General features: G+C 42.4%; 1 protein-coding gene and 1 non-coding gene across 8 annotated transcripts in view; one reads left to right on the top strand and one right to left on the bottom strand.

Moving 5' to 3' along the window:
- Window positions 1–27806, bottom strand: part of ELMO1 (engulfment and cell motility 1) — a 592800-nt gene that overhangs the window by 469003 nt on the left and 95991 nt on the right. For 5 of the 7 annotated variants that reach the window (XR_004026459.1, XM_003268937.4, XM_030796572.1 and 2 more), the window contains exon 2: window positions 16675–16825. Coding sequence is in view for 5 of the 7 variants with exons in the window: in XM_003268937.4 (XP_003268985.1) it covers window positions 16675–16752 (78 nt within the window). In the remaining 2 variants the exon portion in view is untranslated. Of the gene's footprint in view, window positions 1–3595; window positions 3603–16674; window positions 16826–17113; window positions 17242–27806 lie in introns of those variants that run through there. The other 2 variants (XM_030796574.1, XM_030796575.1) reach the window with 2 other exon arrangements.
- Window positions 25201–25307, top strand: LOC115831021. The gene has a single exon (XR_004026575.1). It is a non-coding gene; the product is annotated as a U6 spliceosomal RNA (small nuclear RNA).

The raw sequence follows: 27806 nt of genomic DNA, 5'->3' as shown, positions 1-27806 counted from the left end.
GCTCTGCAGTTATTAGTAATGTTGGCCCAGGAAAAAAAGAAATCCAGCTTCCAAATGTCAGGACACCACTGAGAGAGGATAGCATGTTGACTACAACGCGTACAATGTGACTTGAAGGAACTTTAATGTACAATAAGCCATCTAGCTATCAGAGGCGCCTCGTGACATTGTGTCAATGACACCAATCACTTTATAACAGTTTTACTCTTCTTCCAATGATCCTACCACCACTCTCCATGCTTCTGAGCCATCTACTTTTGTATGGAGGAATCAGATGTGTTCTGAAAAGGCTGTGTCCATACCCTAATAACAGCCTGATGAATCTGAAAGATAACGACAAAGCCACACTTTCCTGAGGCAGTCAGCTGGTTCTCGGAAAGCAAGTATTCTGACAACAGTTGCTGTGTGAATAACAGACCCAAGATTTAAGCAATTATCAAAAATGACAAAGGGGGCTTACAGTAACCTCTCCACAGTAGTAAAACCATGGATCACATTAATTTTAACAACTGAAAGATGGGCCAGGTGCGGTGGCTCACACCTGTAATCCCAGCACTTTGGAAGGCCGAGGCAGGTGGATTACCTGAGATCAGGAGTTCGAGACCAGCCTGGCCAACATGGTGAAACTCTGTCTTTACTAAAAATACAAAAATTAGCCAGGCGTGGTGGTGTGCACCTGTAATCCCAGCTACCCAGAGGGCTGAGGCAGGAGAATCACTGGAACCCAAGAGGCAGAGGCTGCAGTGAGCTGAGATCGCGCCACTGCATTCCAGCCTGGGCAACAGAGCAAGACTCCATCTCAAAAAAAAAAAAAAAAAAAAAAATTGGATGATACTCTGCCACCTTTTTCTTGACAAATGATTCGTTTCAAAAAAATGGTTAAATGGTTTACCAAAAGTGACTTGTTTCAAGCTTCATGAAACAAATTAGGTATTAGATTTTACCAAGATAAAGTACAGTCTTTGTGTCATAAAAATCACCAAACTATGAAGATAAATAAAGATAGAAATAATTATGTTGAATGTATTAATGGGTTAAAGACAAGCAGACCTACCTTCTCCTTTTGATATTCTAACATGCTTCTGCTCAGCAGACACTGTATTTCCCTTCAACTGGAAGGGAAACTGCAACTTTAGATAATGACAGAACTATAGAGATGAACAATGCAAAAATAAAGGACTACTTAGATCAATTATAATCTTTTGTGATTCTCCTCCTAGTTCCTGATTATTTTAGTGAATATTGTTACATATCAATGTTGCTATGGATATCAAGAACAACATTTTTCCCCAATTTCCTTATCTCTGACAGCAACAACAACCACTTTCCTAATTCCTACATTGTCTTCGAACTTCCTTAATATCAGTCTTTTCCAAGTCCTTCCAGATGACTCTAGACGCACAGAAGGCCACTGCACGTCACCATGCCTTTGCAATCAAGTGTTCCCTTTCATGTGGAAATGAATGATTCACAGGGAGAATCAATTCAGGCCTTATGGTCTGCTTACCTTCACCCATGTGAAATAATTTATTTATGTGTGTCAAGTTCACCTTTGTAAAGTTAACTGTATTTATGTGCATAGCTTAAAAATAAAAATTCAGACAGATTCAGTAGGATAAACAGAAATGACTGTCAGCTCCAATGGATAGGATGTTATCAGGCTAGGAGAGTAGATATGAGAAAGCCAATAAGCCCTGAAGGCAAAGTAGGGTTCAGGCTCAATTTCCACACAGGACTATGAAGGTTTATCAATGGCAAGGAACCTGAGATTGAAAGTAAGACAGCAGTCAAAAGAACACTGAAAGGAACAAGTGACCAAAAAAGTATGAAATTAGTTCATGTTTCTCATTTAGTTTTTTTATTTTTTTCTTGTACTTCTTGTCTCTCTTTGCTACTAGTTGGTCTGTGTGTTTTTGAGTGGATGCACTAATGGCAAATCATCCTCCTTTCTTGAATGGCAATGGACATGATGAGACATCTGCCAGCAGGTAGTGGAGGGACGTGGCTTCTGAGTCTCAAAAAATGTCCCATTAAGTTAATGGTGGCAACCTCAGGCAGAACCTACAGCCTTGAAGAATAGTAACACAGGATTTTCAGGAAGGGTCTAAACTATGCAAACAATAACGACAATCTCACACTTTCCTCACCCCTACCTTCAATATATCATCAACCCAGACTTTACTATCTTTTTTTACTATCATCACTTGGCCAGCCTTTCTAATTATGATACAGTGTAGCAACAGCTACTGTTTTTTGAGTGACTACCATATACTCCCTACCAGATGATATTACTAAGTGTATTTCACTAATGAGCAAACCATATGAGGGATTCTTAAAACGTTACGTAATTTGGCCAGGCACAGTGGCTCATGCCTGTAATCCCAACACTTTGGGAGGCCTAGGTGTGCAGATCACTTGAGCTCAAGAGTTCGAGACCAGCCTGGCCACATGGCAAAACCCCATCTCTACAAAAAATACAAAAATTTAGCCAAGCATAGTGGTGCATGCCTGTGGTCCCGGCTGAAGTGAGAGGATCACTTGAACCCAGGTCAAGGCTGCAGTGAGCCAGGATCATGCCACTGCACTCCAGCTCTGGGTAACACAGGGAGACCCTGACTCAAAAAAAAAAAAAGATGCTATGTAACTTGCTCAAAGCCTCACAGCACATGGGACAGAGTCAGAATTTGAACACTAAATTAACACTGTAATGTTTGATACCAATCAGAAGAGCCTCTCTGCTCAAGCTCACTCTGGATGCCCAAATCACCATTACCAACCCCAACTTCTCTGTAGTCCTTTCTGTCTCAGACCATTTCAAACTGAATGTACATCCTTTCATAACCTCAAACTCAAATCTTACCCCAAAACTCTCTTTCCCAGTTTTCAACTTTTATTCATCTTCTTCTAGTTTGTCAGAATATAAACTTGGAATCAACACTACATCTTCCCTCTCTGCTTCATATTGCTGCTTGTTTCCTGTCCTGCCAGTGCAATCTGGGGTGACTCTCAAAGCTGTCCTCTTTATTCTGCCTGTGGGTACAGGGAAGCAAGTACAAGTCCGTGCTATTTGGATTGTCGAAAGCATTTTGGGTTGAAGATACAGCAGATGCAAAGACAGAGCAAAATGGATGACCTCTTTGCATACGGAGGAGCTGACAATGTCACACAAACAAAAGATGAGACAGTGGCTCAAAAGGCAAGATAGAGGAAAAAAATGCCTAATTCCTATAGACACCTCTTTTAGTTTTATTTCAGTTATGATTGACAAATAATAACTGCATATTTACAGGGTATAAAGTGATATTTTGATACATGTGTACATTGTGGAATGATCAAATCAGAGTAATTAGTATACCCATCATCTCAAATATTTATCATTTCTTTGTGGTGAGAATATTTACAATTCTCTCTTTTAGTGAGTCTGAAATATGACAACTCTTAAAGGTTTGGACTGGGTTTTTAGACAGGGAAGTAGCATAATCAAGTATGCAATCTCAAATGATAGGGGACTGCACTGGGGTTGAGAGAAGTTAAATGGGAAAACTGGCCAGTGTATCAAAACCCAAAGGAAATATGAAAGGAGATATGCTGACACCTGAACAATTTCCTGTACCCCTTTGTAAGGTGTCCATGAGGAATGTGAGTTCACCTAAACAGTCCTCTACAGATGTTTTCTATCTTGGCCGATGTCACCAAGATCCTTCCAGTTGTTCGTACCAGAAATCTCAGAACTGCCCTTAGCACTTTACTCTGCCTTACCCCACACACATAATCAATCATCAATTTTCTGTCAAATTAGTCTTCCCATACGTCACAACGAGACACATAACTAACTTCTTTGTGTCTCCCTATCACTGTCCCAGTTCATGGCATAGTTGTTTCTTGACTGGGCTACTGCAAGAGCAATCTAGCCTCTCATTTTCCATTTTGCCCTCAAAAAACAATTCTCCAATTGGCACCTTCTAAAAGTGCAACTAACTACGTCACTCTCCTGCTTAGAAACCTTCCATTTTCTACTCCCTTGGACAGAGTATTAAGTCCACATGGCTTCTGATGGGAGAGCCTCACAGACCCAAGTGGCCAAATCCAGAGCCCCTGTTCTTTCTCACTGTCAGATTTCCCTTTAATTCCAGAGAAGCATGATATTAGCCAGAAGCTCTTTACATATTTTGTCTCCAACTTCATTTCCTTATTAGTGGAACTGCCAATTAGACATAGATTATAGCTTCTTAATTAATCCTTTTCAACACAGCTTAGCATTTGTATTAATATTTTTTATTCCCTTCTCTTTTGAACCATGTTCTGAATGAATTCCTCATTTTCAACCTTCAATTAACCAATTCTCTCTTTAGCCAAATCCACTCTAGAGTTACTCTGTGTTTTATTGTTTTATCTTTCTGCTGTTAGTTTTTTTTGTGTTTTTTTTGTTTTTGTTTTTGTTTTTGTTTTTTTACATTTTATTAACATATACGATAGTCCCTCCTTTATTTGAGGGGCATATGTTCCAAGACCTCCAGTGGATGCCTGAAACCTCAGATAGTACTGAACCCAATTGCCATCGATCAGAACATGTTTCTCTTCATATCTTCCACCCCCAAATTTTATGCCCCTTTGATCTTAACTAAGCATTTATCACACACTGTGGCCATAATTTTGCAGTTTGAGGTTTGAGAGCAAAACTAGCATGAATTTTTCTTCCTCACAATTTCACAGATAGAAGATTCATTCTTACCATAGATCTTAGCAACTGATTTTTTTTTTTCCTTTCCTAGTGAATCTAGACCTTTCACCTTTTGACTTAAAGGAAGCTTCTCTTGGGTATATCTGAAATGCCAGCATTACTAGTCTTACATTTTGAAGCCATTATTAAGTAAAATAAGGGCCACCTGGACAAAAGTGCTGCCATACCATGACCGTTGATCTGATAACTGAAATGGCTACTAAGTGACTAACAAATGGGAAGTGTCTACAGTGTGCATACGCTGGACAAAGGGGTGCTGCAAGTCCTGGAGGGACAAAGCAGGATAGCCCAAGATTTTATCACAGTACTCTGAGCAGTGCACAATTTAAAACTTACAAGTTGTTTACTTCTGGAATTTTCCATTTAACATTTTCAGACAGTAGTTGGTTGGGGAAAGCAAACCCACAGATAAGGGAAAGACCACTGCATTTTTCTTTTCTTTTCTTTTCTTTTTTTTTTTTTTTTTTTTGAGATGGAGTCTGGTTCTGTCGCCCAGGCTGGAGTGCAGTGGCGCGATCTCGGCTCACTGCAAGCTCCGCCTCTCGGGTTCACGCCATTCTCCTGTCTCAGCCTCCCGAGTAGCTGGGACTACAGGCACCCGCCACCATGCCCAGCTAATATATATATATATATATATATATATATATATATTTGTATTTTTAGTAGAGATGGGGTTTCGCCGTGTTAGCCAGGATGGTCTTGATCTCCTGACCTCATGATCCGCTCACCTCGGCCTCCTAAAGTGCTAGGAGTACAGGCGTGAGCCACCGCACCCAGCGACTACTGCATTTTTCACTTATAAGATGTCTAATTGGCTCTTCCTCACGTACACCTGTTCACAATTTATACCCATTTGCTTTGTCCTCATAATCTCCTGTTTGTGTAGATATTATGCTCTCTCTTTTGAAGTGCTGTCTTTGAGGATACTCAACACACACTGATGTTTAAGCTCTCTTCTGCTCTCTCTACTCCTCCACACTGACCAGAAGGAAGAGGTCCAGAGAGGGTGGCAGCAGCAGATGTGACCGAGACCAGATGCAGACAAGTTTTCTGTGATGACTGATTGGATAAAAAAGATGAGGGAGAAAAAAAGAGTCTAAAAGACACATGGTGTCAGCTTGAGCAAACTGGGTGTAATTCACATCTGTCACCAAGAAAAGGAAAACATGAGGAAAAGCAAAACTGTATGGGTTTGAGGCAGGAGGAACGACAAGGACTGTTTTGAATATGCTGAGTTTGAGGTACAAGAGCCATGTAGATGAGCAAGGCAGACAGGCAGATGGATGGTTGTTTATACAGGTCAGGGTGGTCAAGGAAGAAATGACAGCCGGAAATTATGAGCATCTCATGATGACGAGGCTGATCAATCCAAACAGATCGCCATGAGCTTGTCCCACAGTAAGGATTCATCCATCATCATTTTGAGATGGTTTGTCTCAAAGTCACTGATTGTCTTTTAACTACAGATGGCTTTGATGGAAAGACACACAAAGATTTTCCTAAAGTCAATTTATAAAATGTAATAATGTATTTAGAATACATGGTGCGAACAAGGCAAGGAATGCCTTCACTATAGTCATTCCTATTCATGTATTACTGTATGTATCAATAGACAGAAAAAGTATAAATATCCACTTATTTCCTTTACTCAACACTCCTTACGAGTTTACCACATGCAGGCCCTATGCTGGCACTGGGGACACACTTGGCCCATGGAGAGCATCACGTAGTGATTACAATGCTGACAAGTGGAGCCCTGTGGGATGCTACAAGTTCTACACAGCAAGCACCCTTATCCGGTCTGAAGAGTTAGAAAAGGCCTTAGAGAAAGGTCTAAGGAACTTACACTTCATCTGGGATGGAAGAATAAACAGGTGTTAGACATGCAGAGCACTGAGGAGGATAATTTCTAGTTAAGAGAAAATCACACTTTTAAAGACTTGGAAGTGGGAAGAAATTTGTGTTTGTGAAAGGAGAAAATGTTTGCATACGATGAGAACTAAGATGGTGGCGTTGGGGAACTCCAGAGTGGCACTAAGCAAGACAGTGCACTGGCAAGAGCTGGGGGCAGGGGGCCCTGCCAACCACAGCAAAGACGTCTGGATTCTACTCTAGTACAATGGAAGCCAGGGCAGAATGTTAGGCCTAGGGGAATGGATTGGAGTGGAAGGAAGAAGCGTGGCCTGGCAGCCAGCTGCGATGCTACTGAAGCCACCTAGGGGAAATAAGCTACAGCAGTGGCAGCTAGGACGGAAAAAGGGTGGATGGACTCAAGCCCACTTAGGAGGCTGATTCTACAGGACTTGCTATTTGAGGGGCTGTGGAGATTGTGGGGGTGGGGGTCAAGCATGATGGTGATGCCATTGACCCATAAATGCATTTGATGGAAAGCTAGGAACAAGAAACTAGAAAAGCACATATTTTATTTGCCAGAGGTTGCTCTCATTTCCTTGGAGTTCTGGACACACTGCACATTGGTCTGCGTACTCCTAAAGTACAAGCTGTTTGTTCCTGGGTACCCAGAGTTCCTTCTCAACACTGAAATCCACATATTTATATACCCTGCCACAATTAACCTGTTGACCTAACAGGAAAATAAGCACAAAGTGTAACATTCACAAAGGTTCTAGAAATGTCAGAGGTCTTAGTCATCTAGTCTTAAGAAAACATAGTTAATACAAGAGTGTCCTGAGTTGCCCAGACTTCTCAGAGTGACAGTGTTGTGGAAGGAAGTAGAACAGAAGAGAATCCCACCAGCACCAACCTACAGAGCAAAGTAAAAATCTGCATTTCATCTGCGGAAGAAAAAGAAGAATGCCAGAGCTCATTCTTGCTCAATTAAACTCAGCTCAGTTAAAGGGAGAGATATATGTTTGCTGTGTTTTTCTTCAAAAACTTGGCAAATTTTTAAGATTTTATGAGGTTATACAGACTCTCTCACACAAGAAAAGAGAGCTAAAACCAGAAAAGGAAATATCCCAGTCACTTTATTTTAAAGGAAATTTAAGAAATAGCTGTTACATTACCAAATCCAAAAGTTGCAAAAATCAAATGAAGATATCTATTCCTCTACCAATGTCATTTCACCTATTATGATGGTATGAAAGCAATGGTGCAGTATCACAGTCTTTATTACAGCTTTCTTAATTGGAGCAAAATGAGCTCTTAAAGCTATGTTTGTACTCTCTGTAAAGGAGAGGCTAAGAATTTTTAGGACCATTTCCCTCATGGATAAATTGAGGCACTACCTTTAAAGGACTCACTAAAAGTTACCGTGGGAGCCAAAGGTAGCTCCTGCAGGGAGAGTGATAAATTTCAAGGACTTTACAACAACATTTTCAAATGTAGGTCCAACAGCATGAGCATCACCAGGGGAGCTTCATAAAAACAAGGATCCCTGAACCTTGAATCACTACACAATGATCCTCTGTGTATTTTCAACATGTTTCATGAGTGATTCTGATACAGAAGCAAGCTCAGGAGCCCCTGACCTAGTCCATTCTCAACAGGAGGAGACTCTGTCCACCACCCAAGAGACATTTGGCAATGTCTAAGCCTGGCCAACATGATGAAACCCCGCCTCTACTAAAGATACAAAAATTAGCCAGGCATGGTGGCGGGCACCTTGTAATCCCAGCTACTCGGGAGGCTGAGGCAGGATAATCGCTTGAACTCGGGAGATGGAGGTTGCAGTGAGCCAGGATTGCACCATTGCACCCTGGCCGGGGCAACAAGAGCAAAACTCCGTCTCAACAACAAGAACAAAACCAAAAAACTGCCTGGGTTTTAGTGTTATATAGTGCTGGATTCAAATCAGTACCTTCCTAGCTGAGTAATCTTGGGCAAGTTAATGAACCTTTGAATAACTATGAAGTAGGGAGCCTAAGCCGATCTTGAAGACTGTAGTAAGGTGATAAAATCCCACGTGCAAGGCCTTCTGCTGCCTGCCACATAGTGTGTGGCACTTGCTGTTATTATTACTACTACTAATGAGCAAAATTCCATGTCAAGTGCAAAAACTCAAATGGGTTTTACTCAATGAGCTTTTCAAAGGTCTTGCGTAAATCAAATTTATGCATATGGAATTATATCTTAAATATGCTATAGAAATATGGTAGTTGAAAAACTGCAGGCAATCACACTTACCTAAAACACATGCATCTGTATTTCTTTTAGGGAACTAACCCCCTCCCAACATACTGGGGTAGGGGTGCTATTATAATTTTTCTGTTTGGAGAATGAGGACCACCAGTGTTTTATTCTTATCTTCACTGTTCAGAATTGAAACCTACTGTAGACACACAGTAATGGAGATCAATGTGATGAACCACAGGATACAAATGTATGCAAGCCACAGGCTGACCTCCAAGAGCTTATAATCTATTTCAAGAGAAGTGAGCACGAAAAAAGAAAAATGTAAATTACGTTATGTGTGAAATATATTAACTGCAAATAAAAGCTACAGGCAAAGAAAATGATATAAGAAATTAGAAAGCTGGAGAAAAGACTGCATTATAATGCGATCAGAAAAGGTTTGAGTACAAAGGAGGCTCTCTGCAGTGCTTAGCAAAGCCAGGATTTAAAGCAGTGGAGAGCTGGGAGAAGGCAGGGGGCATTCAAGGTGGCATACTTTTAGAAGGAAACGGCAAGAGATGAAAAAAGACCATGAATGTGCAGGAACAAGTGTCTAAAGGAGTAGCTTCTATAAAATGGAAGGGTACCTGGGAATCACATACAGTGCCTGCAGACACTACTCTGGCCCAGGGATAATGTTTATGAAAAATATGGAAGGATGCAAAGCCTCCCTAAAGAATCTGACTGAAGTCTCAGGAATATCGGAAAGCTCAAGAATCATCCATGTCTATTTTTTTAAACTGATAAACTTTTTTCAAACAAAATCTTTCCCCAAATCATCCACAAATGAAAACGGGACAATACAAAGGTGCTGCAGTAGGAGTGAGCGAGGAGTGCCCGGAAGCCCTCAGCAGCCACCCCTCTGCCCCAAGCCATTTGAGAAACAGAACTAAGGTTGAAAACTATGTATCTCTTCCCATTGCCCTTTTTGGGCCTAAATATCCTCTGAACATCTTCTCCAAGCATTTATGTGATGCACACTTAGTAGAGATGATGGATCCCCTCGCCTGCTGAGATGGCCCGTGCTGGCTTTTCTTGAGTGAAGGTGAAATGTCTCTCCTAGCACAAATAGGATGGAGTTCCTACACTTGGGCCATAAACAACACATCTAGGCAGGGTGTGGTGGCTCACGGACTGTAATCCCAGCACTTTGGGAGGCCGAGGTGGGAGGATCGCTTAAGTCCAGGAGTTTGAGACCAGCCTGGGCAAAATGGCAAACCCCATTACTACTAAAAATACAAAGATTAGCCAGTCATGGTGGTGCACAACTGTAATCTCAGCTACTCGAGACCTGAGGCAGGAGGATCTCTTGAGCCCAGAATTAGAGGTTGCAGTGAGCTTTGATTGAGTCATTGTACTCCAGCCTGGGTGATACAGTGAGACCCTGTGTCAAGGAAAAAAAAAAAAAAGAACATATCTAATGGTCCTTCCTCTACATGATATAACCTCAAAAAGTTGGTAATACCTGTGAGACCCCTTTCTTCAGGTTAACATATGGGCAGTTTCACTAACCATTTGTCTCTTCTGTAGACAACTGAAGTTAGAGAGGGGAATCATATATCCACCCAACAGAGAAATGAAACTAGTGGTTAGCTGGCAGGCTACGCCGGTGATGGGAACTGCTGCTATGTATGTAGGCAGAGGTGAAACTTTAACGTCACGAGCGAACACGGACTCTAAGACAAAGAGTGCCAACAGTGAACACACAGACCAGAGGGCTTAGCACTGAGGTCAGAACTGATCTAGAAAAAAGAGAAACCAGGAAAGAAACAATCCCAGATGAATCAAACAAGGAGGAAGAAACTCAGGCACTGAAGCTAGAGGAAGGAAGGGAGAGTTTCAAGAAGACGAGAATGAGCAGCTTTGCCGAGTGTAACCGAGAGGGTGAGGACAACCAAGGCAGAGGTGCCACCAAAAAGGGGAGCCCTATAGAGAGGTAAATTGTTGTTCATGCAAAGATTAAAATAAGCATGGAACAACATAGATGGCATATATTGGTAACATTTAAATAAGCTTGGAATGGAAAAACAGAATAAAATACTACCAAAAGAGAGTTACTAGGTCAAGGGGAGGATTTTCCAAGGTGAAAACAGAAGAGTTCACTGTTGAAGACAGAGAAGAAGAAAAGAATAAGAGAAGAGAACATGGATGGGACAAAGCCCCAGGTAGGGTAGAAAGGATGGGCTAATACCATTTGACCCAGCAACCTCATTACTGGGTATATACCCAAAGGATTATAAATCATGCTGCTTTAAAGACACATGCACACATATGTTTATTGCAGCACTATTCACAATAGCAAAGACTTGGAACCAAGCCAAATGTCCAGCAATGATAGACTGGATTAAGAAAATGTGGCACATATACACCATGGAATACTATGCAGCCATAAAAAAGGATGAGTTCATGTCCTTTGGATCCATTCTCAGCAAACTATCGCAAGGACAAAAAACCAAACACCGCATGTTCTCACTCATAGGTAGGAATTGAACAATGAGAACACATGGACACAGGAAGGGGAACATCACACACCAGGGCCTGTTGTGGGGTGGGGGAAGGGGGGGAGGGACAGCATTAGGAGATATACCTAACATTAAATGACGAATTAATGGGTGCAGCACACCAACATGGCACATGTATACATATGTAACTAACCCGCACGTTGTGCACATGTACCCTAAAACTTAAAGTATAATAAAAACAAACAAACAAACGAAAAACACCTACGTGGAGCATTGGGGGTTGGGATAAGCTGAAAGCACTGGAAACAAATTGGGACCACCTCTTCCCTCCTCTGCTGGCAGTAGAAAAAGCAAAACAAAACAAGAAGGCAGGAGACAAAGGCATCAGGTAGTCTGTGATGCCATGCAAATATGTAGGCAGAGAAATTCTAAGGCAAAGACAGAGTGGTAGCTTTCTGGTCTGTGTCTTCCTTGAAAAGCAAGGCCTGAGGGGGCAGGGCAGAGACAGAAAATACTGGAGGCTTGAAGAGTTTATGCAGGGAACAGAAAAGCTGCTGCTCAGAAATGGTCAGTGGCCAAGATGGAAAAAAAAAATCACAGAGTACCAGGGAGCCAGTGAATATTCCATAGCACAAATTGGCTATGTGTCCAGTTAGGACACCTCTTTATTACCAGAGGATGCCTCCCACTTATCTTTTAATTTTGTCTCCTTCCTAAACATTTAAAAAGTTAGGCAGAGAAAGAATGAGAACAGAGGGCAACTGTTCACAATGGAAGTGCAGGTGAAAAGGAAACAGAGTACCTAATTTTCTAATCTAATGAGAATGTGCTTAAACTAACAGTAATAATGGCTGCTTTTATTGAGGAATCACTCTAAGCTATGCAACATGCTACATTCTTTTCACATGTTTTCTTTAATCTTCACAAGGACCATCAAAGTAGCAAATTATTATCCCAAAGAAACTGAGGCTCAATAAGGCTAACTGAGCCTTTCACAGAAAGCAGGGCTCCAGGACTGCTATGGTCTGAATGTTTGTGTCTCCCCAAAATTCATCTGTCTGAAACCTGGCCCCCACGGTGGTGGTATAAAAACATGCTTGACAGAGCCTGTTTGCCCCTTTTGCCTGTGGGGAAACATACAAGGCACGATCTATGAGGAACAAGCCCTCATCACACACCACATCCACTGGTGCCTTGATCTTGGACTTCCCAGCCTCCAGAAATGTGAACAATAAATTTCTGTTGTTCGTAAATTGCCCAGTTTAAGGTACTTTGTTATAGCAGCTGAAGGAACTAAAACAAGTGCTCACATCCAGGTTTAAACGTCCTTGGAGCCCACTGCCTCTTACCAGATGCTGCTTATTGAAGTGTTTGGGATTCCAGACTTTTGACTGAGAAACAAATACATTATTCAGGACATAATAGGTTAACAAGAACAGTGGATGCAGGAGCCTTGATATATCCAGACAAGAAGCATCCTCAGCCTCAAGCGGCTCCCCGAGCTTGAAACTCAACAATACACTGTGAAGGCGAGAGCAGGAGTCAGGAACCAGTGAGCTGATAATTCTTTTGAGACCTTCCCGTGATACAGCAAAGTCCATGTGTAAGAAGCTCCTGGGGATTTTTCCTGCTGAGTGGAAACACAGAATTTTCTCCTAAATATTTAGAAAGAAGATAAACAAGTCCATCATGGGCAGATGTCCCTCTGAAAACTCCAGGCACTGATGGAGGGTGGCTGAGCAGAATTGAGCACCTGATAAGATAATCACTACTCAGGAAGCACCGCCTCCCAGTTATTCATTCATGAAATATCTTTTCATTTTAAGGACTGTTCACCAGGCAAGGAGAAACAACACTCAAAGACAGGCAGTTCCCAGTCTAATGACTGCTTCTCAAACTGTGGAAGCCCTTGGATTAGATTCATCTGATGCTTATCACAGATGCAGATGAAAGGCCCTGCCCCTGGCCAATAGAATCACAATCTCTGCAGCTGGGGCTGCATTTTGCACAAGCTGGTATGTGCATTTTGTACAAGCTCCCTGGATGCTTCTTGTACACACTCAAGGTTGAGGACCACTGGGTTCAGCTGATAGACACAGACAATACAATGTGATAAGTGGAGACGCACCCAAAATTTTGGGAGACAATAGAACAGCAGTGCTTAACTCAACTTTTGGAAATGGCTTTTAGTGAAACAGCAGCTATCCAGGCTAAAAAGAAGCAAAGAGCTTTCTAAATGAAGCTAACATGCTATAGGAGAGAGGCAGGTTATGTGATCTTTACTGAACAAGGTAGAAGATTAGGAGAAAACCCAAGTAATAATCATTTCTTCTACTCTTCATTGCATGTGGAAACATACTTCTAATTCTCATGCCAACTTCTGATTCAATCAAGAAACAACATCCGACAGCAACACTTCCATAAGTCTCATTGTAATTCCAGCAACTGCAGGGCAGGAAGAGTCTGCATTCCTAATTGCCTGTCTAGGTTTCCATATGTGATTAATAGGAGGCCTACAATTTAACCAACTGTTTACACTTGTCATCTGTAAAACCAGAATAATTATCAAGAATTAGGCAACGCAACACCATGTGCCTCTTGATATGATGAGTCAAAAAGGACACATCATTTCTCTACATTTCCGCCAAAAATACAAAACTCGAATCTGATCAGTAGGATATGTGAGAGAACTCCAAACTGAAGACTTTTTCTAAAATAGCTGTCCTGTACTCTACAAAAATGTCAAGGTCACAAAAGATAAAGACTGAGAAATTTCTAAAGATCAATGGAGATCAAAGAGACCTGACAATAAACATAGTACCTGATCCTGGACAGGATATTGCACCATAGAGAAAATTGCTATAGAGGACCTCATTGGGACAACTGAAGGAATCTGAATATGGATTACGAACTGTGAATTTGATGATAGCATTATACCAGTATTCAATTTATTTCTGGTTTTATAAATGTACTGTGATTATTATGTAAGAGAATGGCTACAATCTTAGGACATACACACTGAGTGTTCAGGGGTAAAGGGGGATGGTGCTTCCAGGGCTCCATCAGATGGTTCAGAAAAAGTAGGTACAGAGTTCTTTGTACTATCCTGGCAATTTTTGCGTGTTTAAAATTATACCAACATAAAATTACTTGTCAAAGCTATCAGGCCATGAAAAACAAGGAAAGACTGAGAAATTGTCCAAAATGGAAGGAGACTGAGGAAACATGACAATTGGTATCCCTGGATTGAATCCTCAAACAGAATAAGGACATTAGTGGAAAATCTAGTGAAATCCAAATGAAGTTGGTAATGTAATGTACCAATGTCAATTTCTTAGTTTTGACTAATGTACCAAGATTAAGATATTAACATGAGGGGAAACTGGAAAAAGGGTATAAATATAAGCATACACCATCTTTGTAATTTTCTGTAAATCTAAAATTATTCCAAAATAAAGATAATTTAAAATATATATATATTAAAACACACACATAGCAAAGGCCATCTCCAAAGGCAGAGAACACTACACTAACCTCACAGGTAAGGAGGACTGTCTATCAAGAGCTGCTGTCTTAAAGCAGAGGTTCCCAAACTGCACTGACCATGGCAGAATCAAAATTAAACAGTTTACCAGAACCACTAAGTTAGAGTCTCTTGGGATGGGACCACTGAAAACAGTTATTTCGAATAAGTGCCTGGGTAGTTCTGATTAGTACCCGGGCTTGGGCATCAGGTATCCAGCTCAGCACGTCTCAGATTGAACTACACACAGGGATACCCTGGAGATCTTGTTAAAATGCAGACTCGGGTCAGGAGGTCTGGAATAAGACCAGAGATTCTGCATTTCTAATGTGCTTTCAGGTGATGCCCAAGCATGTGGTCCAAAGCCCCACAGATTGAGAAGGGCAATGCAACAAGACAGAGGGCCCGACTGCATGCCACTGCAGGGCATTCGGGACCTCTCTACAGGTGTGTGAGACCAACTTCTATCTCATTGAAGCCATTGGTCTCTTAGGCTGTGGCCAAACCTAATCCAAACTACATTTAGTCTGCACCAAGTATCTCCAAACATTTTCTTAAGGTAAATTTTAACTAGCATCTCAAACCACACATGAAAGCAGACAAGCATCTGTTGCCTGACTCAAATGTATCTGAAACTATTAGGCATCTCTACTTTTCTCTATTTGTATAGGTTCCTTCTTGAGTCAGTAGAAAACTACCTCAGAGAGCAGTTAAAATGACAATGATGTGTGGTCTGATGACAGCTTTTTTGACAAAAATCCCAAAAATTTACCCTTTCTTACATTTGAGTTTAAGTTCAATTAATTCTGATCTGACCCGTATAATTCATTTTAATGATTCCCTTGGATTCACACAATTCCATGTAACTCTTGCATTGATCTGCCACCAGATAATAAAATCTGACCAGGAAAAAAATTGTAAATCATAATCGTAAAATAGTATAGAGAACATAAAGATTGGAGTTGCCACGGTTATTGTAATTTTGAAAATGTAGAAAGCCATCCAGAACCCTATATTATATACATTATAAAACCTGTAAGTATGTATTAGGTCTTAACCTTTTATTCTTTAAATCATTTGCTCTAGAGTGACTACAGTAAAGTGAGGACAAAAGTAACCATTCTGAGATAACCTATAATCAAACAGTGCTTGAGAATCACACCATGCAATTCTCAAGATTCAAGTTAAAGGATGCCTTTATGGGTCAAGCCACTTTTATAAGTCTTCTTAATATTTTTTAATTCAATAAACATTTGTTGAGTATTTACTACATGGCAGACAATATGCTAGACACATAATGAATTACACTAAAAATAAAAATTACAATTGGCTGAAATCCAAGACTGAACCCCTCTATACTAATTTCATTATAAAGCTATTAATGTAACAAAGTACCAATGCATTTGGCTGCTTCTGCAAAAAATGAAAAAAAAAGGGATTTTAAAAATTAAGTTTTGTCTTGCCTGTGTTCCAACAATCTGCACATATTCATGTGTCATGGCAAGGCAGGGATGGGGCAGCCTCCACTGTGTCAACTGCCCAGGGCTCGATCCGCTTGTCCCTCCCACCTCCTTCCTAGCTTCAGACACAAATCCTGTATTGACACAATCCAAATGGATGCTGGAAGAGTATAAAAACCCCATCCATCACTATATGTGCTACAGAAATCAAGCTACATTGCAACTATTATTGCACAGATTTTTCAACACAGCTAGAGAGAGAAAGGGAGAAGACTGAGCTATCCAAAGTCTGTGAAAATTCCAGTGTAGAAAGGAAACTGAAAATAAGACACCCAATGCTGTCACGTTACTAACCTGATCAATTTCCATGAGTTTGGGGTAGGCGCCCGGCCATTCTATGGCCACCTTGACGATGTCCGCGGGTGGCGGCATTGTAAGTCCCCAAAATGTTCAAAGCCAGTGGGACTGGGGATCCTACAGCGTAAACGGCCGCACGTGTCTATACCTAATGAGGAATGACAGAAAAAAAAAGAGAAGTCACTCAGTGCAGATGCAGGGTGAATTTTGCTTCATCACTTCCTGTTTTCACTGGTGGTTTGGTATGAAAAACGGCTCCCCTTGGTGCCTGGGTGCTGAAGGTGCAGGGGCACAGCCAACGGTACAATGTGCTCCTGAGGAAAGAAGAAAGATGGGGGTGCCCGTGCCAACGCCCTTGAATCAAAGCCACCAGGAGACGCTGCCCTGTGGGGCACGGCTTGCGCAAATCTTCAGTGGAAAAAAAGCTGTTCCTTACCACTGAGTTCTGCTCCGAATGGTGCCCAGGGTCTGAATGAGCCAGGCTCACTCTCTGTCCAGACATGCATGTAAACGTCTGGCACTCAACAGTCTGCGGAAGGACAGATTGCCCAAGAAGTCATGGTCAGGAAGCAGTGTTTCTTTAAAGTGTTTTCTGTGTGTCACAAATAGACCTCCGCACTATAGCAACCAGGATATCATGAAGAAGGAGAAACACCCTGAGAGCTCACACACATGCACACCCATACTCCCTCCCCATGGTCAGTTTGCACAATGCACCTTCGGTGGAGGGTGGGGCAGAAAATGTACAGATGTGGACTGAATGGCATTCAGAACAGACTTTGAATTCTCACTTGAATGAATTGTGCTTCTTACACAAAGGAGGTAACCGTTATCCTCTGCTGCCTCTTCCCAGGCTAGCCCATTTCTTTTCTTTTTTTTTTTTTTTTTTTTTTTTTGAGACAGAGCCTGGTTCTGTTGCCCAGTGGCACAATTTTGGCTCACTGCAACCTCCACCTCTTGAGTTCAAGCAATTCTGCCTCAGCCTCCCAAGTAGCTAGGATAACAGGGGCCCACCACCACACCTGGCTAATTTTTATATATTTAGTAGAGACAAAGTTTGGCCATGTTGGCCAGGCTGGTCTCGCACTCTGGGTGATCTGCCCACCTCGGCCTCCCAAAGTGCTGCGATTACAGGCGTGAGCCACCTGGCCCAGCCCCATTTCTTTTTAAAATTAATTTTTTGTTAACAATCATGTGATACAAACTTGTGTGTGTGTGTTTGTGTGTACAAAGACGGACAGTGTAGAGTCTCTTCTCCCAGTGTCACCCGCCAGCCCAATATCTGCTTTCACTTCTTATCCTTCCAGTTATCCAAAGTCATTAGGTATCCCTCCAAAATGTCTTCAGTATAGAAGGCAAATACAAAAATATATTATTAAATTTTCCACTTTCTTTATATAAAAGGCAGCATTCTTTTTTTTTTTTTCTTTTTTGAGACAGTCTCCCTCTGTTGCCCAGGCTGGAGTGCAGGGGCATGATCTCAGCTCAAGGCAACCTCCACCTCCCGGGTTCAAGCGATTCTCCCGCCTCAGCTTCCCAAGTAGCTAGGATTACAGGCGCACACCACCACACCCAGCTAATTTTTGTATTTTTAGTAGAGACAGGATTCCACCATGTTGGTCAGGCTGGTCTCGAACTCCTGACCTCAGGTGATCCGCCCTCCCCAGCCTCCCAAAGTGCTGGGATTGCAGGTGTGAGCCACCATGCCTGGCCAAAAGGGAGGATTCTTTTTGTTTCTTTTAGTATATTTTCTAAATCCTTCTATGTTAGTACAAAGAGAGCATCCTGATTCTTTTTACAGCTACATAGTAGTTCATTGTGTGGATGTGTCCTATTTGATGAACCAGTCCCCTGCTGTGGGCCATTTGGGTGATTTCTTAAGTTTAGCTATCATAAACCAAACTATGATCCATAAACTTATATATAACTAATTTTGCACATATGCAAGTACATCCTTACAATAGATTCACAGAAGTAAAACTGCTGGGTCGAAACATAGATGCAGTTAATATTGATAGCCATTTCCAAATTTCTCTCCACTGGACTTGTATGAGGTTGCCTATTTACACCCAGCCTCACCAACAGAATGAATTTTTGCAAACCTGACAGGTTGAAAAATAAAATCTTCATGTATTTTAAAATTATATTTCTCTTATTGTGAATGAGGCTGAACATAAAGAGGAAAAGACACATGCTCCCTTTCTGTGAACAATCCAAACATTTGCCCCTTTTCTATTGGGTTCTCTGTCTTTTTTTGAGAAATTGGTATCTGTAACGAAGATCTTAAACATGTGCATTCGGTCCTTTACCAGACTAGAGTAGGCCTTGTGAGTTACTATCCCAGATCTCAGCAGTAGCTGGACATTACTGAGACAATAGAGATAGCAGAGTTAATAATGGAAGCCTCAGCAACACCAGCAGTTATATAAATAACTAACTTCAGCGCAGCTGACAAGTAAAGGAAATGAACCAAAACAAAACCGCTACTCCTTTGGCCAAAGATGATTAGGGAAGCCTGCTGAGAAGCTAATCAGTGGTAACCAGCAAGAGCAAATCTACAAAGCAGTGGTTTAGTCACTCATTCAACAAATAATTATTGAGCCTCTGCTCAGTGCCAGGTCTATTCCCCGTGCTGGGGATATACAGCAGCAAACCTGGGAGTTAGCAACAGAGGATATGAAGAAAAATCAAGCAGCGAAGGAAACTGAAGCCTGTGCCTCTACCAGTGTGGGAGGGGCAGGAATACAATTTTAAACAGGAAAATCAGAGAGAGGTTCACCAAGAAGGCAGCACCTGAGTAAAGACATCTGAGGCCAGATGCGGTGGCTCACGCCTGTAATCCCAACACTTTGAGACTGAGGCAGGTGGATCACTTGAGGCCAGGAGTTCAAGACCAGCCTGGCCAACATGGTGAAACCTCATCTCTACTAAAAAATACAAAAATTAGCCTGGCGTGGTGGTGCTTGTAATTGCAGCTACTCAGGAGGCTGTGGCAAGAGAATCATTTGAACCCGGGAGGTGGAGGTTGCAGGGGGCCGAGATCGCACCACTGCACACCAGCGTGGGCAACAGAGCAAGACTCTGTCTCAAGCTGGGTACGGTGGCTCACACCTGTAATCCCAGCACTTTGGGAGGCCGAGGCGGGCGGATCACAAGGTCAGGAGATCAAGACCATCCTGGCTAACACCATGAAACCCCGTCTCTACTAAAAATACAAAAAATTAGCCGGGCGTGGTTGTGGGCGCCTGTAGTCCCAGCTACTCGGGAGGCTGAGACAGGAAAATAGCATGAACCCAGGAGGCGGAGCTTGCAGTGAGCCGAGATCATGCCACTGCACTCCAGCCTGGGCAACAGAGCAAGACTCCGTCTCAAAAAAATAAAAAATACAAAAAAAAAGACATCTGAGAGGTGAGGATGGGGGCCCCGTGGATGTCCGGAGAAATCAGGTTCTAGGCCAAAAAATCAGCAAGTGCAAAGGCCCCAAGGCAGGAGCACGCCTGTTATGTTCCTGAAACAGGTGACTTGCTGAAGCCAAGTAAGGGCAAGAATAGTAAGTGAATGTGTTCAGAGAACTCGTGACCCCCCTCGACACTTCCACCACACCTCTTGGTTTGTGACTTCTAAAGAAGGAAGCTGTGTGTCCCTGCACACCTATTCAGAGTGTAAATCAGCACAGCTTTCCAGAGGGCCTTTGGCAAACTATATGAAAAGCCTTAAAATTTCGCATCCTCTTTGAGTAATTTTAATTTTCTAGGATGTTATCCTCAAGAAATAATTATTAACCATAGCAATGCCAATTTGTTTATAATTCTCAAAACCTGAAAACAATTGAATATCCAACAGTAGGGACTTGTTAAGTAATTATAGTGTCTTCTATGTGCAAATGCAAGCAAACAATCTGTACTTCGGACTTCCTCTCCATAGTCTGTATGCTCTTTGAATACTTGAGAGCTCTAAGAACAATGCATTTTATCTGTGCTACATTACTTCAGTCCAACATCCAAGTTCAATTACATACCCTAGAATAAGAATTAAGAAAGCAGGCTCTAATGTGCAAAGAGACTGTGTGAATTTTAGGTAATACTATTCAAAAGAAAGCATACACAATCTTAGGGGTTAAGACAGTAAATAACAAAAATAAAAATGCATTTTAAGCACCTTGCCCCCACCTCTACATAAAATCGTCTAGAATTACAGCAAAAGAGGTCATCTAAGCTTCTAGGAATCAAAGGCCAAGCTTGTTTTTCTACCCCTTTAACTGGTATTTATTTCTCAGACCGTTCAGGGAAAACCTGTTGAACAGGTGAGAATACAATAACGTGGCTCCAGTGGAGAGTCAGAGGGGAACTGTACACAAAGCAGCCATTGAGAGAGCAAAGGAGCAAGGAGGCTTCCCCTTGGGAATTCACTTAACCAAGCCCAATTAGACCTCATCAGTTTTCCCCAACATTAACAAACCACAAGAGAAAGGGAGGGGGGCATAGCAAGACTTGTCTGGGGTACAGCCAGGTGCACAATTGCAGAATGGATAATCTACTTCATATTTTATCCTCAGAAGTCCAGACTTTATCCTCTTAAATTTATATCTTCACAAGAAAACAGCACCTAAGGCTTCTATATATAATCACTGTTACTTCTGATGAAATTTAGGGAAGAAAGGTTCTAAATTCTAGCCTGGGCTTTCTCATTCCTGGCACAATTAGCAGCTGGGGCCATACTTCTTTGCTGTAGGAGCTGCCCTGAGCATTGCAGGACAGCTAGCAGCATCCCTGGCCTCTGCCCTCTGGAGGTCAACAGTCCCTTCCCCTCAGTCTGGACAAATTTTCACGTGTTGTAGAAGGGACCTGGTGGGAGATAATTGAATTACAGCGGAAGTTTCCCCCATACTATTCTTATGGTACTATTCTCATGGTATTCTTATTCTTATAATGAATAAGCCTCAAGAGATCTCATGGCTTTATAAGGGGAACACCCTCTCACTTGGTTCTCATTCTCTCTTGTCTGCCGCCATGTAAGAGCTTTCTGCCATGATTGTGAGGCCTCCCATCCACGTGAAACTGAGTCCATGTAAACCCCTTTTTTCCTTTATAAATTACTCAGTCTCTGGTATGTCTTTATTAGCAACATGCAAACGGACTAATACAGGTGGTAAGCTAGCAAATCCTCTAGGCAGATTACTGATGATCAGGGCAACCTATCCCATCCTTGAACTGGACACAAGGCACATGGTCTCATCAGGCTCTCCTGGAAAGATCAGCATACAAGCGCAACTCCTCTTGGTGAGGTATAACTGAGAAGGAAATACATTCTAAAATCTTCAGCCAACAAAGTCAGCATCCTGGTGTCCTATGCTTCCCCCAGCATAACTCTGGGGTTATTGGACTCCCTTTGTCAACTTCTCCCCACTACATCTGGAGTACTCTAAGGGCAAGGTCCACATCGCATTCACAGTTACAGACTCAGGGCCGTGGCAGGCAGGCATTTTAACACATAGCTGTTGTATGAATGCATCCCCTCCTCAATGAACATCTCATTAGAGCTACCAGCAGTACTGAGCCTAGTGTTGTCAAAATTACCAAAGTAGATAACCTAATATTACTTAAATTGCCCAGTAAAATACAAGCTACAAGAAGTTGTGTAGGCAGCTGGGTATAATAATTCTTATACAAACTAAAATTTAAGAACCATTAAAGGGAGAAACAAAAGAGAAGTCTAGGCAGGTGGCTAGACATTCTAATCATCACGCCTTCCAAAGTCACTATCAAATCCCAGGTGGTGGGTAAAGAATGGGTGGAGAATGCTATACCATTCCTGCTTGCCTGCTGGCTTGACTTTATTCCATTCCAAAAATATGGGAATTGTTCCATGTTTAATATTAAGATTCTATCACCTCGATATGCATGTTAAATGGTGTGTTTATAGTTGAGTGGATTAAATAAAGAGGAATCACTTTTTCTAGAGTTAGGTACTGAAGTCTGTATAGCAGTAACATCTGACTCTATAACCCGTGAACAAGCCCACTCTTCTACTCAATGTCTCCCTAGCTTGGGTGGCATTTTGAAGACGACAGACAGAAATCGCTTTGACTCCCACCTAGAAACTCATCTCTCTACACATTGTTCTATGCCCCAAGTTCAAGAGGCCTCCTGCTGTAGTCTCTTAAAGATCTGCTACATCTCTACAGGTTTTTCCATACATCTTAATTAACTCTTTCAGTTCCACAAAGCTCCCAAATATCTGATCACTTTTTGTTTTTTCTGAATTTCCTATATAGTTTTAGTTTTGGGTGACTGCAATGGCTCTGAACCTTTTAATGCTCTGTCTAGTCTTTCTGTTGCACAGTAAACCCTACTGAGAAAAAAATTAAGCCTGTATGGCCATTCCTGTAGAAGCTGTGTGTTGAGGAAACGAACACACTTGCCCTGGTGAACCGTGTGTGTCCCCTCCCCCACTGCACTCACAAGCCCAACAGATGGGCCAGTGGAGGCCAGGGCAGATCAATGGGACAGAAACACCAAACAGCTGGAGAAACGATCTGCTTCCACTCCTCAGCCCCTTCCTTCCTCCCCAGGAAAGCTGTCCTCTGCCCCGCTAACAGTCATTATCTACTGATGATGGATAATGGGTTTATAATGATGATGGGGATAGTGGAAACAGAGCTGTTCATCTCATATTTTTAATGTTGAGTTGTCTTTGATAGAAAAAGACATAGACCACATTTTCCCCTTGTATTAGGTTAGGCAGAAAGGGAAAGGGCTTCAGGAGGATCACCCACTGAAAGTAGCCTTCCCTCTTGGCCCTGCTGTCTTCCTGGAGCCCTCTAGTCTTCACATTTTTTTTTCTTTTTCTTTTTGTGAGACAAAGTCTCACTCTGTCGCCCAGGCTGGAGTGCAGTGGCACAATCTCGGCTCACTGTAACCTCCGCCCCCCGGGTTCAAGTGATTCTCCTGCCTCAGCCTCCCGAGTAGTTGGGATTACAAGCAGGCACCACCTTGTGCGGCTAATTTTTGTATTTTTAGTAGAGATGGGGTCTCACCATGTTGGCCAGGCTGGTCTCGAACTCCTGACCTCAGGTGATCCGCCCACCTCGGCCTCCCAAAGTACTGGGATTACAGGCGTGAGCCACCGCACTTGGCCTAGTCTTCACTTTTGAGAACACCGCCCTGCATGGTACACTGAACCTCACGAGGGGCCACCGAAACAGGCTTTGGGTAAAAGTTTTGCTCTTCTCTTTGTGCTACTATCCTTCTTAAGCCAAACAGACTGAAATTGTCTCAATACCTTTAGTGTCTAGGTCAAAGAATACATGAAGTCGGTGGTGCTGTCAGCTGACATTATTCAGGATGTTTGAGTGTCCAGGTTTGCTGAAGCCAGTCTTTGTTTCCCATGGGAGCAGCAGTGGTGGGCCCATGTCCCCCCCACCTGCCCTACACTGGAGGGTCTGGATGGATGGGTATATGGTGGGGGTGTCATTTCAGGTTCCCGTATCAGGGACCTGATGGCCATTCTGAAGACAGCCCGGGGCCTAAGAGGAAGTTTGCGGCTTCAGAAATGAGGGAACACGGTGTGTTCAGAACAGAACATGCAAGCACTCAGCAGAAAGAGAATAAACAGAGAATGGAATCCAGTGTGGAGGCTCAGTATTTCATTTTCTGTATACGTTAGCCATGTATGCTAATCTTAGCAACAATTCAACCCATTTACTTGACAGGTGGGGAAAAGTGCTATTAGCTATGGTTGGCTTGCAATATAATGGAAACTTGCAGAGAAAAGTCTTTGCTTTCCCAGGGTCTGGCATTGACATCATGAAGGCTCGGGGACAGCTGCCAGAAGGAGTGGTGGGCAGGAGCCCAGAGCAGGCATGGGGCTGGGCACCGTGGACATGCACTTTACTCACTCTTCTTCACAGCCCTGAGTGACAGGTGTTATTATTTGCAGTAAATTAATGAAGATACTAAATCTTAACTAGTTTAAATGACTTCCTTCAAATCCTTAAATCCTCTCCGGGCGATAGAGGCCTATTTAGTATGAGAACTGTTATAGGTGAATTGTGTCCCCCCTCAAAATTTGTATGTTCAAATCCTAACCCCCAGTAGCTCAGAATGTAGCTGTATTTGGAGACAGGACCTCGAAAGAAGTAAGTTAAAATTAGGTCTTCAGGCCGGGCCCTAATACAGCGTGTTCGTCTGTTATTCTTTTAAGAGGAGGAAATCTGAACACAGAAGGTACAGAGGGAAGACCATCTAAGGACACAGGGAGAAGACAGCCATCTGTAAGCCAAGGAGAAAGCCCTCAGAAGGAACCAACACTGATAACACCTTGATCTCTGACTTCCAGCCTCCGTAACAGTGAGAAAACCCATTTCTGTTAGTTAAGCACCCGTCTGTGGTACTTTTTTATGGCAGCCCTAGCAAACTAATAAAACACAAAAGGCAGAAAGCATCAAAGAAGAGCCTGATGATTTGATACAAGCAAGCTTAAAAACTTCTGAATTCCAAAAACCTTTATAAAAATTTAAAGACAATGCTCGCTTCAGCAGCATATATACTAAAACTGGAACAATACAGAGAAGATTAGCATGACCCATGTGTGATTTTTATATATTAATTGAAAGTATTTTAAACATTTAAACACGAATAACAATCTGAAAAAAAATTTGCAATAAATGTGATCCAACCTAGTATAAATATCCTTAATAAGGATCTCTTAAGTTTGTTAGCTGGTGGCAGTGGCTCGCGCCTGTAATCAATCCTAGCACTTTGCAGGGACGAGGCAGGTAGATCACCAGGAGTTCTTGCCTTCTGCTGGGGATGAAGCTGAAGCTGAAGCTGTCTGCAGCCATGCTCCCTCCATGCGGAAAGGTCATCCACAATAGGAAAGAATGAGGCAAGGAGAAGCAAAGACAAGTCAAGAGGAAAACATTCAAAAGGGAACAAGGACGGGAGGCCTAGCTGTGTTCAGTTTCTATTGAGTTTCCTAACACTTTTCCTTCAGTTCTCTGTACTACCCTAACATCCTTCCTAGATAGACAAACTAATAAATTCCTCATTATGCTAAATGAGCTTGAGTTCAGTTTCTGTCACTTACAATTGAAAAACTCCTAATATATCAACCTAACCATATCTGTTTATGGCCCTGAGTTCCAAACTTGTCATTAAATGACTGGAAGGCAAAACAGACTGAAGTTACACACTCTAACCTTGCAGTCAAGAGGAAATTGTCTTTTACTCCCCAATTCTAGAGCTTCATATAGCTGCAAGTCCACATCTGCGACGTAGCGCTCAGCACCTAGGGGCTGCCTTTCCTCTGCGGGACTGCTATCAGAAGTCACGCATGGATTGCAGGAGTTAGTTTCACTCCGGCATTTCCCACACAGCACCGCTTCTCTGAGTTATTTATAAATGCAATGCAAAAATAAAGAGTCAGGATTCTTGGAAAACACTGAATAGAATAATATCCACAATAACTGACTAGTTCACTTACTATATACTTTTAGAGACAATTTTATGAATAAGGTACCATTACTAGCCTATTTTATATACAAGGAAAGGAAGATGTAAAGATATGAAATATCTTGCCCAAAGTCTCACATCCACATACGGAACCCAGCCAGAATGTAATCTACATATCTGATTTGATAGCTCATGTTCGTAACCACTATGCCATTTTTTTTGTTTAATAGAGATGAGGTCTCACTATGTTACCTGGTCTCGAACTCCTGAGCTCAAAGGATACTTCTTGCTGCAGCCTCCCAAAGTACTGGGATTGCAGGCATGAGCCACTGTGCTGGGCTCTATGCCATTCTTTTGAAAGTTTCCTTTGCTGCAGGACTTCTCAGGGACTTTAACGTAACATGTGTCCTGTGAAATGTCCATATGCAATCTACAATATTTCCCAAACGTATCTGTCCAGAAAACTTTTTTTTTAATAAAACATCTTGTGGCACACGTTTCTCATAGGACATACTTTGAGACTATTTGCCTCCTCGGTTTCTCAGAAAGAATCGCTAAACAGTCTTGGCCAGAAATGTAATGGAAAGTGGCAGAGAAAACTTTCCGTTAGTCCCATATTGAATTATCACCACCTGCATCTATGGGCTTGTCTCCAGGAAAGTAGCCCAATTCTTTTGAGTAACTCTTTCCAATTCAGAGAACAGTAAAAATTCTATTAACTGCAACTTCTACTGTGCAAAGCAACAGAAGATAAACAGTAAAAGAAACAGAATACTTGCATTTGTGATCATTTGAACATCTCACTTCCTGCTTTAAATCTGTGGTGACTTGGGACCTCTAGGATATAAAACTTTCACAGCCTGCATCCAGGTACCACCAGTGCATCCTCCCCCACCCAACGAGTCCCTGCTCCCCAAACCCCAAGCACATCCAATGGCTCTGTAAGTCAGACATGGAAAACTGGTTCTACCTTAAGACTGTCAATGGTCCATTTGCAGCAGCTGCTGGTGGCACTGCGTAAAGGAACCCCCAGACTAAATCAGGATCATCCTGCAGCTAGCTATTCTCTGGGTAAAGAACTAGAGAACTTGAGACCAACGTTTGCTATCTCTTCCCTCTTCATAAATGGCTTGCCCTTTCCTGAGCCTGCCAAGGTCCTTTTGTGTCCAGAATTGGTGGGTTCTTGGTCTCACTGACTCAATTAAGCCGCGAACCCTCGCGGTGAGTGTTACTGTTCTTAAAGATGGTGTCCAGAGTTTGTTCCTTCAGATGTTCAGATGCATCCAGAGTTTCTTTCTTCTGGGAGGTTCGTGGTCTCCCTGACTTCAGGAGTGATACCGCAGACATTCGCCGTTCGAGTTACAGCTCTTAAAGGTAGGGCGTCCGGAGTTGTTTCTTCCTCCCGGTGGGTTCGTGGTCTCCCTAGCTTCAAGAGTGAAGAGCGAAGTTGCAAACCTTCGCAGTGAGTGTCACAACTCATAAAGGTAACAGGGACCCAAATAACAAGCAGCAGCAAGATTTATCACGAGCAGTGAAAAAAAACAAGACTGCCACAGCCTGGAATGAGACCCAGGTTGCTGCTACTACTGCAGGTGGCCTGCTTTTATTCCCTTATCTGGCCCCACCCACATCCTGCTGATTGGCTGATTGGTCCATTTTACAGAGAGCTGATTGGTC

This window comes from Nomascus leucogenys, chromosome 17, assembly GCF_006542625.1.
Source record: "Nomascus leucogenys isolate Asia chromosome 17, Asia_NLE_v1, whole genome shotgun sequence".
NCBI classification, from domain to species: Eukaryota; Metazoa; Chordata; class Mammalia; order Primates; family Hylobatidae; genus Nomascus; species Nomascus leucogenys.
This window is presented reverse-complemented; position numbering and strand designations above follow the sequence as displayed.